The sequence below is a fragment of the Phacochoerus africanus genome, chromosome 4, assembly GCF_016906955.1.
Source record: "Phacochoerus africanus isolate WHEZ1 chromosome 4, ROS_Pafr_v1, whole genome shotgun sequence".
Lineage (NCBI taxonomy): Eukaryota > Metazoa > Chordata > Mammalia > Artiodactyla > Suidae > Phacochoerus > Phacochoerus africanus.
This window is the reverse complement of record NC_062547.1, coordinates 142173330-142190995: the sequence shown is the minus strand read 5'-3', so window position 1 is coordinate 142190995 and position 17666 is coordinate 142173330. Positions and strand designations below refer to the sequence as shown.

The following is a 17666-nucleotide window of genomic DNA, read 5'->3' as shown; positions in this document are numbered from 1 at the left end:
ATGGCTACACTGGCGAATTCTACCAAACACTTAAAGAAGAATGAACACAAATCCTTTTCACAGTTTTCTCAAAAAATTAAAGAGGGGAGAATACATTTAAACTCATTCTATGAGGCCAGCATTAACATGATACCAAAGTGAGACAAAGACACTACAGAAGAAAACTAAAGACCAATATTCTTTATGAATACTGATGCAAAAATACAAAACACTAGTGACCTGAATTCAGCAACATATTAAAAGGATCATATACCATGACCAAGTAGGATTTATTTCTGGAGTTCAAAGATGGATCAACAAATGAAAATTGATCAATGTAATACACTACATTAACAAAATCAGGAGGAAAAAAACCACATGACCATTTTCATTGATTAAAAAAAAAAAGCATTTGGGGAGTACCATTGTGGTGCAGCAGAAACGAATCTGACCAGGAACCATGAGGTTACGGGTTCGATCCCTGGCCTCACTCAGTGGGTTAAGGATCTGGCGTTGCCATGAGCTGTGGTATAGGTCACAGACGCAGCTAGGATTTGGCGTTTCTGTGGTTGTGGCGTAGACCAACAGCTACAGCTCCGATTAGACCCCAACCTGGGAACTTCCATATGCCTCAGGTGCAGCCCTTAAAAAAAAAGACCAAAAAAAAAAATTAAAATTAAAACTAAAATTAAAAAAATAAACAAAAAAAGCATTTGACAGATTCCAAAACCCTTTCATAATAAAAACACTCAACAAACTAGGACTAGAAGGATACTATCTCAACATAATAAAAGCCACATATAAGAAGCCCACAGTGAACATCATATTCAATGACGAAAGACTGAAAGCTTTTCCTCTAAAATCAAGGACAAGGCAAGGATGCCCACTGTCACCACTTACATTCAACATAGTACTGGAAGTTCCAACCAGAGCAATTAGGCAAGAAAAGGGAAAAAAAGACATCCAGATTAGAAAAGAAGTACAATTATCTCTGGTCACAGATGATATGTTCTTTTATGTAGAAAATACTGAAGACTACACACACAAAATTGTTAAAATAAGTGAATTCACCACACTACCAGACTACCAGGATACAAATAGACAAAAATCAGTTGCATTTCAATGCTTTTTCATTGTTGTTGTTGTTGTTTTGCTTTTTAGAGTTATACTCCTGGCATGTGGAAGTTCCCAGTCCAGGGGTCTAATCGGAGCTACAGCTGTCAGCCTATGCCACAGCCACAGCAAGGAGGGATCAGAGCCATGTCTACAACCTACACCACAGCTCACTGCAACGCCGGATCTTTAACCCACTGAGCAAGGCCACGGATCGAACCTGCATCCTCATGGATACTAGGCAGATATGTTTCCACTGAGCCACGATGGCAATCCCTCAATGCATTTTTTGATGAACAATATGTCAAGGATATCGCCAAAGCAATTCCACTTATAATAGCCTCAAAAAGAAAAAAAATACTTAGGAATTAACAAAAGAAGCAAATTATTTATACAATGGAAACTACAAAGCATTGCTGAAAGAAATTAACGCCATAAATAAAGGCTCTATAAATGTTCCAAAAATGAACACTCTATGACCTAATATTGTTAAGATGTCAGTACTACCCAAAGCAATGCACAGATTCAACGTGATCTCCACCACAAGTCCAAAGGAGTTTTTTTACAGAAATTGAAAGGCTCATCTTAAAATTCAGTAGTTCTTGTTGTGGCTAGAGTTCCCATTGTGGCTCAGCAATAACAAACCTGACTAGTATGCACAAGGACGCGGATTCAATCCCTGGCCCACTCAGTGGGTTAAGGATCCAGTGTTGCTGTGAGCTGTGGGGTAGGTCAGAGACATGGCTTGGATCCTGTGTTGCTGTGGTTGTGGTGTAAACTGGCAGCTGCAACTCCGATTTGACCCCTAGCCTGGGCACTTCAATATGCTGCACCTGCAGCCCTTTAAAAAAAAAAAAACAAATTAAAATAAAATAAAAAACAAAATAAAATTCATATGTACACGTTTCCACGTATGGCTCAGCTGTAACGAACCTGACTAGTATCCCTGAGGACATGGGTTTGATACCTGGCTCTGCTCAGTGAGTTAAGGATATGGTGTCGCCATGAGCTGTGGTGCAGGTCACAGATGAGGATTGGATCTGGCATGGCTGTGGCTGTGGAGTAGGCCTACAACTGTAGCTTCAATTCAGCCCCTGGCCTGGGAACTTCTGTATGCCACAAGTGCGGCCCTAAAAAGAAAAATTAATTAATTAATTAAAATTTTAAAAATTCATATGCAATGTAAAGGAGCCTTATAGAGTCAAAACAATCTTGAAAAAGAAGAATAAAGCTGGAGGACTCAACTTCTTGATGTCAAAATTTATACAAAACAAATAAATAAATAAATAAAAATAAGAAGGAAATTCCTGTTGCTGTGCAGTGGAAACGAATCCAACTAGTTTCCTTGAAGATGCAGGTTCGATCCCTGGCCTCACTCAGTGGGTTAAGGATCCAGGGTTGCTGTGAGCTGCAGTATAGGTCACAGATGCAGCTCTGATCTGGTGTTGCTGTGGCATAAGCTGGCAGCTGCAGCTCTGATTCAACCCCCATGGGAACTTCCATATGCCATGGGTACGGCCCCAAAAAGTAAAAAATAAAATAAATAAATAAATAAAAATTTATACAAAGCAACAATAATTACAACTTTGTGGTTCTGGCTTAAAGACAGACATATAGACCAATGAAACAGAACAGAGGGCCCAGAAATAAACCCTTGCACATATGGTCAAATGATTTTTGGCAAAGGTGTCAAGATGATTCAAATGGGAAAAGTCAGTCTTTTCAACACTGATGCTGGGAAACTGCAAAGAATAAAACTGAACACCTACCTAATATCATAAACAAAAATTAGCTCAAATTGGATTAAAGAACTAAATATAAGAGCTAAAACTATAAAACTCAGAAGGAAATAGAACACAAACACTTCATGATGCTGTAACTGACAATGATATCTTGGATATGAAATCAAAAGCACCAAAAACAACAACAACAAAAGACTAATTTGACTTAAGTACAGAACTTTCGTGCACAAAAGGATACTATCAACAGAGTAAAAAGGCAACCCACAGAATGAGAGAAAATATTTGCACATCATATATCTGATAAGAGATTAATATCCAGAATATATAAAAAACTCGTAAACCCCTTTAATAAAAAGCAATCTAATTCAAGAATGGGCAAAGGATATGAATAGATACTTCTCCAGAAGATATACGATTGGCCAACAAGCACATGAAAAGATGCTTAACACCACTAGGGATGTGCAAATCAAAAGCACAATGAGGGAAATGCAAATCAAAACTAGAAACATTAGGATGACTGCTATCAAGGGAAACAACAACAACCAGAAAATAACAAATGTTAGCGAGGATGTGGAGGAAAATGGAACCCTAGTACATTACTGGTGGAAATATGAAAATGCTACAACTGCTGTGGAAAACAGTACGGTAGTGTTTCCTTAAAACATTAAAAATAGAATTACTGTATGATTAAGCTATCTCACTTCTGGGTATATGCCCAGAACTGAAAGCAAGGACTCAAACATATTTATACACTCATGTTCATATTCACAACAGCCAAAGCATGGAGGCAACCAGAGTGTCCATCAGTGGATTGATTAATGGATAAGCAAAACATGGTATACATATAATAAAGACCACGTAGACTTAAAAAAAAAATGAAGGAAATTCCTTTTATTTTATTTTTTTGTCTTTTGTCTTTTTAGGGCTGCATCCGAGGCATATGGAGGTTCCCAGGCTAGGGGTCTAACCGGAGCTGTAACTGCTGGCCTCCGCCAGTCACAGCAACACCAGATCCGAGCCGTATCTGTGACCTACATCACAGCTCACGGTAACAAGGGATCCCTAACCTGCTGAGTGAGGCCAGGATTGAACCTGCAACCTCATGGTTGGTTCCTAGTCAGATTCGTTTCTGCTACGCCATGATGGGAACTCCTAAATGATGGAAATTCTGACGTGTGCTACAATACAGATGAACCTGAGGACATCATGATAACTGAAATAAACCAGTCACAAAAAGACAAATACTATATGATTCTACTTATGTGAGGTACTTAATATAGTCGAAATCAGAGAGAGAAAGCGGAATAGTGACCACCAAGAAGGAGAAGTGGGGAATGGAAAGTTGCTACTTAATGGATGGAGAGTTTCAGTTTTATAAGATGAAAATAGTTAAAAGAAATGGATGGCAGTGATGGTTGCACAACATTATTTAATAACACTTGGAGTTCCCGTCGTGGCGCAGCAGAAACGAATCCAACTAGGAACCATGAGGTTGCGGATTCGTTCAATCCTTGGCCTCACTCAGTGGGTTAAGGACTCAGCGTTGCTGTGAGCTGTGGTGTAGGTCACAGACACGGCTCACATCTAGCATTGCTGTGGCTGTGGCGTAGGCCAGCAGCTATAGCTCCGACTAGACCCCTAGACTGGGAACTTCCATATGCTTCGGGTGCAGCCCTAAAAAGGACAAAAAGACAAAACAACAACAACAAAAAAAAACAAACACTTAAAACAGTTAATAATGGTAAATTTTATGATACGTATATTTTACCATAATGAAAAAGTTAGGAAGAAAATTAAAGTACATCAGTGTGTTGGAAATGATACAGCCAAACCTGCCTTTTGTACAGTTTCCCACATTAACAGATTTAGTATCAAAAGCTAAACAAAACATGGTATACTTCCATAATGTACAAAAATTTCAAAACCTTTACAATCTCATAAATTATTTCTCTTAAAAAAATTCTCAAAGGCTTCACACATATGACCCCTTTTCCCCAAAAATCTCAAATGAGTGCAATTTAAAATTACCATGCAAGCCTCCATTAAGGCAGTGTGCATCTCATCTGTTTTGTGCTCTTGATCTGCACCAGCGTCAAGTAGAAAGCGAACCATATCCAAATGACCTTTAAAAAAAAAACACAAATTTTAAAACTATATTTCTAAAGAACTAATTTAATACCTATTAAAATGGCGAATCTTTTTCTTTCAGATGTCTATACAAAAATTTATAAGAAAATTTATTTTGCATTTACTAAATAAATCAATGACAGTTTTACAAAGCTAATTCAAAGTAATAAGCAGTCTCTTGTCAAGGTCTTATCTAGGTTTTAAAGATTAAATTAGTCCAAAGCACACTAATTCAAATTAAGTAAAGATATAATACTTATTCTTTGATTTAGTCTATTTAAACTATAAATCAAAACATGAACTCAAATAGAATGCCAGATAAAGTATGTCTGGGTCCGATTTTTCAGAAATAAAGCTTTAAAATAATAACCATAAACTCACTGTGGCAATGAACAGGCACAGAAAACTCCATTCAAAATAATTTCAACCCTCTTGATACATTTAATATATAAAAAGTCTTAATAGTCAGTAAGAAAAAGACAAACACTCCAGTAGAAAAATGGATGAAGGACATGAAATGGTAATTTAAAAAAGAAATGAAAATGAACATTGAACTGATGAGAAAAATATTAAACCTTCCTACTAAACAAATGCAAATTAAAATGAGACACCATTTTTTACTATCAAAATGGCAAATATTAAGAAGAATGATAATACCCAGTGTTGGTGAGGGTGTAGGGTGGGGTAAAGGGCACTCTCAAACACTGCTGGTGGGAGTGTAAATTGGTTCAACCTTTCTAGAAGGCAATTTGGCAATATGTATCAAAAGCCTTAAAAATGTCCATACCCTTTGACCCAGCAATTCCACTTCCAGGAATTTATCCTAAGGAAATAATCAGAGATTAGGCAAAAATGTCTGCACAAGGATGTTATCACAGTGTTTTTAATAATAGTGAAAAACTGGGAACAATTCAAGTGTCCAACAATAGGCAATTATGGTGCATCCATTTGATGTATTTGGCAGAGATTAGTTAATTCCCTACCCAATATCTATTCTCTCATTTTTCCTTAATAACAGAACCCCTTTTTCATCTCAGTGGCAACATGCTTAATTAAAAGACTACATTTTCCAGCCTCCCTTGCTGCTAAGGGGGCCAGTGAGATGTAAGAGGGAGTTATAAGGCAGAACTTCTAGGAAGACTCCTTAAAGGTGGGCTTACTAAAATTGGAAGGCATTCCTCATTTTGCCCTTACCCTCTGCATCCTTCCTAGAATATGGATTGCTGGAGCCCTAGCTATCATTTTTGATTACAGAAACCACATACTAGGATGGTGGAGCAGAAAAACAGAATGCTGAGACCTTGATAACAATGGAACTGTCTTATTAGCTCTGGATGGCCTACCCTTGGAATTGTTTTATATAAAAGAGAAAATGCTTCCTTTAGTTCAAATCATTATTATTACAGGTTTTGCAACATATGCAACCAAATCTACTCCTAACAGAAATAATGAAATATTATGTGACCATCAAAACCTGTTATTACAAAAATATTTATTGAGATGGGGAGATGTCCGTGATGTACTGCTAAATAAAATAAGCATACTATAAAATAGTGTTAGATTATGACTGCTCAGTTAAAAAAATGTATATATACAGTTGACCCTTGAATAATGCAGGGGGGTTAGGGTACAGCAAAAAAATCTACATTTAACTTCATAGGGGGCCCTCCATGACCACAGAGCCAACCAAGTTCGGATTGTGTGATACTATACTACATATTTATGGAAGAAAGTCTGCATATAAGTGTGAACCTGCACAGCTCAAATCCCTGTTGTAGAAGTCAACTGTATATATATATTTGTTTCTAAATATACTTTAAAAACACATTAGAAGTAAATATACCAAAATATCATTTACATGCTTTTTAAATCTTTAGATGGTAGCATTACATGTTATTATAAAATTACACTATTCTGTGTTTTTCAGGTTTTCTTTATCAAGTGTGGATTATTATCTGCGTGCATATTATTTTTGAAATAAAGGTTGGAAAAATCATATAAAACAAAAGTTATTAAAGAATGGAAACCATCTAAATCTATGCTAAGAGTTTTGGTTGACTTTCCAGCTAACTGAATAAATTTGAATTAAAATAATAAACACACTATGAAATTATACTTTAAGAAACAGGCTAAAATGGACTTTCTATATAATCTCTTAGAAGCTAGATTATTTCATAGCACAGGGAAAGTATAAGTAATATAAAATTAGCTCAAATACTTAATATTCAAATATTTAAAAATTCAAAACTGCTATTGAAAAAACCCTATAAACATTCATACATTTATAGAGTACCTTTGTAGCAGGCAAGTGTAAGGGCACTTTCTTTGAATTCGTTAGAATGAGTGTTGATGCCTGCCCCATGATCTAGAAGAACTCTTGCAACTTCCACATGACCTGCACTGGCTGCTTCCATTAAGGGGGTGTGCCCATTTTCATTATGATCTTCTATATTTGCACCTTCATTAAGGAGCACTTTCACAATGTCAACAAATCCTCCAGCACAGGCATAAGTTAGTGCAGTATTTCCTAATGAAGAAAAAATAAATATAAAATTATGATAAAACCGATGATTATGCTACTGCTCCAGTTCTATCTCTTCCATTACCTTACATAAACCACTAGAATTATCATCTAAAGTTTATTCATTGTACTGGTTAGAAGCATCATCTTAATTTCTTTTTTTATCAGTTAAAAAGTTTATTATAAATAGACTAATTTAGGAGTTCCCATCATGGATCAGTGGTTAACAAATCCGACTAGGAACCCTGAGGTTGCGGGTTCGATCCCTGGCCTTGCTCAGTGGGTTAAGGATTCGGCGTTGCCGTGAACTGTGGTGTAGGTTGCAGACGCGGCTCGGATCCCGCATTGCTGTGGCTGTGGCATAGGCCGGTGACTACAGTTCCGATTCAACCCCCAGCCTGGGAACCTCCATATGCCGCGGGAGTGGCCCTAGAAAAGGCAAAAAGACAAAATAAATAAATAAATAGACCAATTTACCTCTCTTCACATTATCTTAGCTTATAAAATAAGACTAAGTGCCATCTTGAAAAAAGCAGTCAACATATTTTAATGTAAAATATTCTAATGTATCACTCAAAATTATACCTTCTTCTCTCAGCACTGTACAGTGGGAACTCCAGTCATGCTTATTTTAAAAATAAACTAGGCTAGGAGTTCACTTTGTGGCTCAGCAGTTAACGTGCCGACTGGGATTCATGAGGATGCAGGTTCAATCCCTGGCCTCGATCAGTGGGTTGAGGATCCAGCATTGCTGTAAACTGTGCTGCAGGCTGGCAGCTGTAGCTCGGATTTGAACCCTAGTGTAGAACTTCCATATGCTGCGGGTGCATCCTTTAAAAATAAAAATAAAAAACTAGGCTACATTTAACACAACTTAATGGTATGGGACATTGATGTGCTTTTAATGTTTTTTGTTAGATTTTACTGAAGTATAGTTGATTTACATTGTTGTTATTAAATTGTTTTTTACACCATGTGCATGCTTCCCTAAATCAAAGGAATCTCGTTACTAAAAGTATACCTGTAACTCAAGACACATGACAAAGGCTTATAAGAATCAAAATAAATTAATAAATAAAATTAGATTTAAAAATGAGTTCCTGTGGAGTTACTGTTGTGGCTTAGCAGAAACAAATCTGACCAGTATCCATGAGGACGCAGGTTTGATCCCTGGCCTCGCTCAGTGGGTTAAGGATCTGGCATTGCCGTGAGCTATGGTGTAGGTCGCAGATGTGCCTCGGATCCTGCGCTGGCCATAGGCTGGCAGCTACAGTTCTGATTCAACCTCCAGCCTGAGAATTTCCATATTCCGCGGGTGTCCCAAAAACTAAAAAAATAAAAATAAAATGGAGTTCCCTCATGGTTCTGTGGGTTAAAGATCTGGCATTGTCACGTTTATGGCTCTGGTTCTGGCAGGCGGGCTTAACCAAAAACAGCAAAAACAAAAAATTCCTGGAGTTCCCGTCATGGCTCAACGGTTAATGAACGGACTAGTATCCATGAGGACGCAGGTTTGATCCCTGGCCTCGCTCAGTGGGGTAAGGATTCAGCTTTGCTGTGAGCTGTGGTATAGATCACAGACACGGCTCAGATCCCGTGTTGCTGTGGCCGTGGCATAGGCTGGCAGTTACAGCTCCAACTCAACCCCTAGCCTGGAAACCTCCATATGCTGCGGGTGTGGCTCTAAAAAGACAAAAAAAAAAGTTTCCTTGCTAGAGTAGCTGTCATGCTGCCACCAAATATCTTATCAGTAAATATATTCTCAGGCTTGACATGAAAAATTTTACAGGGTTTTGACTCTCAGGCTAATCTATACAAGGAAGTTGTATTTAAATGTGAAAAAGAATTGTCAGTGATACAGTTCATAAATTGGCCTCCTTTTACATTATATATCATTGTGGCAAAAAAGAAATTGTCTGCAGCAGAAAAACTGTCAATCTTTTTTTTTTTTTTTAATTGGCCATGCCTGCAGTGTGTGGAAGTTCTGGGGCCAGGAATCAAACTGCTGTTCCAACAGCAACTCAAGCCACTGCAATTACAATGTGGGATCCTTAACCCACTGCACCACAGGAGAACTCTAGAAAAAATAGTCAATCTTGACCAAATAGAACTTAAGCATGTTTTAAAGACATTTGAAGACATCAAATTAATCCATATTTTACTCGGAGATTCTCAAAAAGGACTATAGGAGTTTCTGCTGTGGTTTAGCAGGTTAGGGATTTGGTGTTATCCCTGCAGTGCTATGGGTTCAATCCCCAGCCCAGCACAGTGGGTTAAGAATCTAGGGGTTCCCGTCATGGCACAGCGGTTAGCGAATCCAACTAGCATCTACGAGGATGTGGTTGGATCCCTGGCCTGGCTCAGTGGGTTAAGGATTCAGCATCGCCGTGAGCTGTGGTGTAAGTTGCAGACCTGGCTCAGATCCCGCGTTGCTGTTACTGTGACCGTGGCATAGGCCGGTGGCTACAGCTCTGATTGGACCCCTAGCCTGGGAACCTCCATATGCCACGAGCACAGCCCTAAAAAGACAAAAAGACTAAAAAAAAAGAATCCAGCATTGCCATAGCTGCCGCACAGGTCACAAGTGTGGCTCAAAGTCAATCCCTGTTCTGAGAACTTCCATATTCCTCTGGCAGAGCCAAAAAAATAAAAAATAAAATCAATTAATTTAAAAGGGCTATGATTTTTCTGTAGGTTTACAACCAGTTTTCCCCAGATGTAATATTTTTATCTCTCATGTTATAATTAATTATACCAATATATTTCCCTCAAATTAACACATCATTTTCTACACACCTGTTGCAGACTGGGAGTTGACATCTGCATCATGAAGAAGTAATAATTTCACAATATCTAAATAGCCTCCACTGGATGCTGCCATTAGGGGGGTTATATCTCCTTTATTCCCTCTGTCTTCAACATTAGCATGCATAGCAAGCAATACCTTTAAAACACACATATACAGAGAGAAATTGTCAATTCTTACAATTTTAAGAATTAATGGTACTTCTAGAGAATAAATGGAATCTAGGAAGATATTCTTTAGAGTGGAGGTAAGGAAAATTAAAAAATAATCACCTTTTAGGAAAATATGTCAGTTTTCACTGCTCAAAATACCAAGTTAGATATTATATTTTACAATTCCATTATATATTAATTTTAAGTAACATAGGTAATCACATTAGCCATCCAATTATAATAATTAATTGTTCCTGTCAAAGGATTTGTGTTATGTTTGGAATAATCTAGCAAAAGAATAGCAAAATCATACTCACAAGACAAACTAATTTGGTAAACACACGGCTATTTCCCAATATTGTTCTAACGGGAATAACAACTGAGATAATCTAGATGAAATAAATCAACATCTTTAATTATAGCTGTACATTATTTCTAAGGGCAAGTTTAAGATACTATTATTTCTATGTGTTCCGTATTCATTAGGACTACTTTTGAGTAAGTGGATTCAAAATGGACCATGCCCAGTTGCATGTACAGGCAACAAAAATTAATTATGTATCAGTCTTTATTTTACCTACTGCCAGAAAGACAGACCTTGGCTACTAATTACAATTTCTTTTATTAATGACAAAAATAAATAAAACATCAAAACTCTTTCACAATTTTGACAACTAAAGATTATTTCTGCTTACTTGTGCTAATTCATAATACCCAGCCGAACACGCCAAACACAGCAGGCTTTCTCCTTCCTCCGTGTGTTCATTTACACTTCTGCCTTCATCTAGCAATTTACGAACAGCATTCACATCCCCATCTGAACAAGCCTCTGCCAGACTGCGACTGAAAACAAAACCAACACAGACAGACTCAAGAACCTATGATAATGAATTATATTAAATACATCGTTAGTCAGACATAGAAAAACGTTGAGCAGTTCCTTCTGTGGCACAGTAGGTTAATGATCCAACTTGTCTCTGCGGTTGCTGGTTCAAACCCTGGCCCGGTGCAGTGGGTTAAGAATCCAGTGTTGCCACAACTGTGCTGTAGGTTGCAGGTGAGGCTTGGATTTGATCCCTGACGGGGAGGGGGGAGCTTTCATATGCCATGGGTGCAGCCAAAAGAGCGGAAAAAAAGGAAAAGAAAAACGTTGATATAGTAAGAAAAAAATTATCTGAACATCTTGTTTGGAATACTGATTATTCATGTATGTGAATCAAGCCAGAAAGGCAGTAAGTGACTATGAAAATAGAAGTCATTTTTATCTTTCAAGATGCCCTACATATTGTATTTAATTTTATTTTACTGTTTTTGGCATCTGCAGCATGTAGTTGCAGGGCCAGGGATCAAACCCATGCCATAGCTGCAGCCCAAGCCACTGTGACACCAAGGAAACTCCTTATCATATTAAATTTTAAATAAAGTTTATAAAGCATTAGATGCACAAGTTTTTAATCTAATGTAATAATTAGAATAAAACCCTGTCTCAAAATTTTATTTGGTAACAGTACAAGGTGAAAATCTAAGAAAAATTTTTACTACAGAATGACTAACAAAATTTCTTGTTAAAATGTAGATTTTAATTCAGTAGATCTAAGGTGGGGGTCTAAAATTCTGCATTTTGGAGTTCCCGTCGAGGCTCAGTGGTTAACGAATCCGACTAGGAACCATGAGGTTGTGGGTTCCACCCCCGGCCTTGCTCCGTGGGTTAAGGATCCGGCGTTGCCATGAGCTGTGGTGTAGGTTGCAGACGCGGCTCGGATCCCAAGTGGGCTACAGCTCTGATTCGACCCCTAGCCTAGGAATCTCCATATGCTGAGGGAGCGGCCCAAGAAATGGCAAAAAGACCAAAAAAATAAAAAATAAAGTAAAATAAAATTCTGCATTTTTAAGAAGTTTTCAGGTGTTGCTGATGCTGCTAAGTCCATGGACCATATCCAAGTAGCAATGACCTAGATTATTTTTTTTTTCTTTTTCTTTCTTTTGGATCCTTAATGTGCTGTACCACAAGAGAATTCCAGGACCTAGATTATTGCATTAGCAACCCATTTCATTTATTATTACTCAGGCAGTCAGTTTAGAGTTTACTATTATAACCTTTAGAATAAGTAACTTGCTTAGAAATGAAAACCAGGTATTGAATTAAATACCCAGCAGAAGTCATTAAACACATACGTGTCTACTTGTCCTGCATTGTGGCTGTTTTCTGCTCTCATCCGTGTCAGTGCAGCAGCAGCTTCATCCAGTGCACAACTCACTGAGGAGGTCAGTCTTCGGAGTACCTCAGGATCTGCAAAGGCTTTACCATCAGCAGTTGACAATTTGCCAATTCCTTCAGTGTTCGTCAATTAGACAGTGTGGGTAAAGAGAAAGGATAAATGTGTCAATTGTAATTACATTTCTAAACACTATTATCTAGGGCAAAAATGGCAGTCTATATATGCAAGGCTAGTAATTTCAATTTTGCCACTAACATCAAAGGGCCATCAACTAACTACTTGTTTTAGTCTTTTCATCTTTACAATGCACATAATACTAATGTGTCCTCTACCTACCTCAAAATTGTTACTTAATATCATGCTTACCGTAACAAATGAACGAGGTTTCTATCAAATTATACTGTCATAGCATATGATCTCTAGTACAGAATCATAACTGTCTATCCTATTTTCAGTAGTACTGAAAGGGATATTCTGTAATATAACAACAAACACTCCAACAGTTTCTCACTTTGGTTGAAAAGCCATCTAGAACAATTCTGTAGGGCAACACTGTAAATTAAAATAAATTAATTCTCATATTTAGTATTTATTATGTGCTTATGATGTTCCAGACACTAGGGAGACAAAAAGGAATAAGACATAGTTCCTGTCCCTATGGAGCTCACAACCTGGTAGGTCTAAATTGCCAATAAATCTTTTCCTCCAGATTCAGTAAGGAATAAGTGACTATGGTAACAAAAAATTCCATGGATAAAAGCACCACTTATTACTGCCGAAAATCAGAGAAAAACGGTCAATAAAATTTTATAAATCAACAATAAAAAGAGGAGGAGTTCCCGTCGTGGTGCAGTGGTTAACGAATCCGACTAGGAACCATGAGGTTGCGAGTTCGGTCCCTGCCCTTGCTCAGTGGGTTAACGATCCCGCGTTGCTGTGGCTCTGGCATAGGCCAGTGGCTACAGCTCTGATTCGACCCCTAGCCTGGGAACCTCCATATGCCGCAGGAGCGGCCCAAGAAATGGCAAAAAGACAAAAAAAAAAATAAAAAAAATAAAAAAAGGAGAAAACCTGTCCAATTAGATATAAAATATATTGTGATGCTATCTAAAATTACAACAGTATGTGCATATATTTGCCCAGAAAAAAAAGATAATTTTTTCTTCTTTTTTTGTCTTTTGTCTTTTTTATGGCCGCACCCACAGCATATGGAGGTTCCCAGGCTAGGGGTCTAATTGGAGCTGTAGCTGCCAGCCTACGTCGGAGCCACAGTAATGCCAGATCCGAGCCACATCTTCGACCTACACCACAGCTTATGGCAATGCCAGATCTTTAACTCACAGAGCAAGGCCAGGGATCAAACCCGCAACCTCATGGTTCCTAGTTGGATTCGTTTCTGCTGTACCACAAAGGAAACTCCAGAAAAAAGATAATTCTATCAAGGATACATTAAAAAAAGGGAGTTTCCATTGTGGCGCAGCAGAAATGAATCCAACTAGGAAGAGGGTTCAATCCCTGGCATTGCTCAGGGGGTCCAGGATTTGATGATGCCTTGAGCTGTGGGTAAGCTGTAGTGTGGTTCTCAGACACAGCACGGATCCCACATTGCTGTGGCTGTGGTGTAGGCCAGCAGTTGTAGCTCCAAGTAGACCCCTAGCCTGAGAACTTCCATATGCTGCGGGTGCGGCCCTAAAAAGCAGAAAAAAAAGAAAAAAAAAATCAGAAGTGGACATGGCACTCCTCTTTTAGGAATCTTATATACAATATCTAAATCACAACTAGGAGACTTGCAGGAAATCCAAAGAAGGGAGGGGGCACCAATGCAATTACTAACGTTATCTTTAAATGTTTTTTAAAAAAATTACTAGTCTTGCTCTAAAGTAAAGTCTTCTGCCAGATAATTAAATATTTTGTTCAATCTAATTCTACGTTTCTGTCGGTTCCAAAAAGACAGGTTAGATGGACTATAAGCCAATCTACTATAAATTGTACCTATGCTTTTCTACAAGAGGACAAAGTTAAAGGGATAACAAGATGATACCAAGTAAACACATTCCTAACATACTATGTCTTTCCAAAAATAATATAAAAATATTCAATTTCTTTTAGTTCTTATTTTCCTCCTAGGCATTATTTGGTAAGATGCAACACTGTTTTTAACTTTCCTTCCTTAAATATGAAATGTGCTAAGATTGCTGTAATTTTTATGAACTTTTTCTTTTCTGCTACTTCAGAAGAAGTTGATACAGCCCAGAAATTTTTGGTCCAATTCTGTGTTCAATTTTTATTTAAATGTCTTCTAATTCAGCAATCTATAATGAAGTTACATACAGACTAAAGTCATTAAGTAATCATGTGCAGAATTCCCAATCAGCTAAATAACTTATAATTTGATGGATTCAGTTTATCTCCCACATTTAAAATTTTTTTTGGCCGCACTCACATCACATGGAAGTTCCTGATCCAGGGATCAAACCTGCACCACAGCCGCAGCTCAAGCCAATACAGTGACAACCCCAGATCCTTAACCAGCTGCACTGTATGTGAACTTCTCCCACATTTTAGTTTTACGTGTAACTGGTAAATTTTCCTTGATAACTAGCTGATTATCTAATGCCTTTAAAATGTTAGCGTTAACTGGAGTTCCCGTTGTGGCTCAGTGGTAATGAACCTGACAAGTATCCATGAGGACACGGGTTCAATCCCTGGCCTCATTCACTGGATTAAGGATCTGGCATTGCCGTTAGCTGTGGTGTAGGTCGCAGACGTGGCTGGGATCTGGCATTACTATGTCTGGCATAGGCCACAGCTACAGCTCTGATTCTCCCCCTAGCCTGGTAACCTTCATATGCCAAGGTGGTGGCCCTAAAAAGAAAAAAACAAATGAAAAAACCCCCAAAAAACAAAACAAAACGTTAGTGTTACCGTATAGCACAGGGAACTATAATCACTATCTTGTAATAAGCCATAATGAAAAAGAATGTGTGTGTGTTTGTGTGTATAGAAAATATCTATGTATATAAAACACATATACACATATATGTATATAAAAATATATATATGTATAACTGAATTACTTTGCTGTACACCAGAAACTAATATAACACTGTAAATCAACTATACTTCAATTTAAAAAAAAGTTAAAGGAGTTCTTGCTGTGGGGCAGTGGGTTAATGATCTGGCTTGTCTCTGTGGAGTTGCCAGTTTAATCTCCAGCCCAGAGAAGTGGGTTAAGGATCAGAGGTTGTAGATTCAACCCCTGTCCTGGGAGCTTCCATATGCCATGGGTGCAGCTGATAAATGAAAAAAAAAAAATTTTAAGTTGAAGTTGAACCTAAAAATCACTCACTGAGAACTTTCAACCAAGAATTTTTAAATAAAAAATGTGAACATTTTCTTTAGGAAATTTAAGAAAACTATGAATTCTACAAATTTCAGATTTTATATAGTACGTAATTTTGGGATAATCTTGTGTAACTTTGTATAGAGATCTAGAGTTTTAAAAACATAAAGAGAAAACAAAAAATAAAGTACCTGCTGCTTCTAGCAATGCTTCTAGTCGTGCCTGTGTCTCTGGATCCACGGTGCGTAAGTCTGCTCCTTCTGCAGTACTTGATAAGAATATCTCGGATGTTGTTTTAAGCACTGGGTTATCTAGATCTTCTTGGTCCAAAATAAATGATTCAACCTATGCAAATTAAAGATGCAATACCCATGAAGCTCACATTAACACTGTTAGAATAACTGCAAAATTACAATCACATGACTTCTGATTTGGAACTTAAAAACAACCAAATAAATTACTGTAGAAACAAGATGTTATGGGAAGGGACTTTCAGGGCGCCACCTGACTATCTCCTTATCTCCGGACACAACTACAGACATAACCCAGACACACAAGATTCAAGTTTCCTAGAGAGCAATGAATCTTCTGTGTGTACCACAGAGCCTGAAAACCAGCATTTTTTTAAATGAAACAAGTACATCAACATAGCCGCTAGGAAGATGTATACAGGACTAGATAGTAAAAAGACTAGATAGCATAGACAGGTCATTAGGGTATAGTTTTTCCTCTGTCCCAACCAATTTATTCAATTCTGACTCTTAAACCCAAGAAAAGATTTAACCCACTGCCAAATATCTTAAGTGGTATAGACAGGAAAACTCTATAAGGTTAGAAATCATAGCCATTTAGGGAGTTCCCGTTGTGACGCAGCAGAAACAAATCTGACCAGGAACCACGAGGTTTCGGGTTCAATCCCTGGCCTCGATCAGTGGGTTGAGGATCCGGCGATGCTGTGAGCTGTGGTGTAGGTCACAGACATGGCTCGGATCTGGGGTCACTGTGACTGTGGCACAGGCCAGCAGCTACAGCTTCAATTAGACCCCTAACCTGGGATCCTCCATATGTCACAGGTGCGGCTTTTGTCTGAAAAGACAAAAGACAAAAAGAAAAAAAGAAATCATAGCCATTTATTCATTGCTCTATCCTCTGGGCCAAAGAATACTTCACACATAGTAGTTATTCAATAGACATTAGTTGAAATGAATTAAAAGTATAAGCAAAAACAAGAAAATAAACATGCAACCCTCTAATTTCAAATCAAGTTAATTCTAAATGAATTTTCTTACCAAATAAAATATGCTCCTTTCTGGGAAGCAATTTGGAAATGTGTATCAAAATGCCCAGAGTTACTGCTGTGGCACAGTGGGTTAAGAATCTAACTGCAGCAACCTAAGTTGCCTAGGTTTCACCCCTACCCAGCACAGTGGGTTAAAAGATTCAGCAATGCTGCAGGTGCACAGGTCTCAGATGCAGCTCGAATTCAGTCCCTGGCCTGGGAACTTCCATAAACCATGGGTGTGGCCATTGCAAAAGAATGTAATTACAGACAAAGATGTTCTTCTAGATCAATGCCAAGAGGTAAATGTAGACTACCAGTTTTCAAAAGATGTGAAAGGTAACTGTTTGTGCAACAAAGAGCTTGTTGCAAAGCCAAGAAATTA

At 37.9% G+C, this 17666-nt stretch overlaps 1 protein-coding gene across 12 annotated transcripts in view; it reads right to left on the bottom strand.

Annotated features, from left to right (window-relative positions):
* Positions 1-17666, bottom strand: part of ANKHD1 (ankyrin repeat and KH domain containing 1) — a 138347-nt gene that overhangs the window by 98501 nt on the left and 22180 nt on the right. For all 12 annotated transcript variants that reach the window (XM_047778818.1, XM_047778815.1, XM_047778806.1 and 9 more), the window contains exons 2-7: positions 16194-16347; positions 12616-12772; positions 11136-11283; positions 10279-10426; positions 7255-7488; positions 4863-4957 (exon numbers count right to left, since the gene is read on the bottom strand). In XM_047778818.1, coding sequence (XP_047634774.1) covers positions 4863-4957; positions 7255-7488; positions 10279-10426; positions 11136-11283; positions 12616-12772; positions 16194-16347 — 936 coding nt within the window. The remainder of the gene's footprint in view (positions 1-4862; positions 4958-7254; positions 7489-10278; positions 10427-11135; positions 11284-12615; positions 12773-16193; positions 16348-17666) is intronic.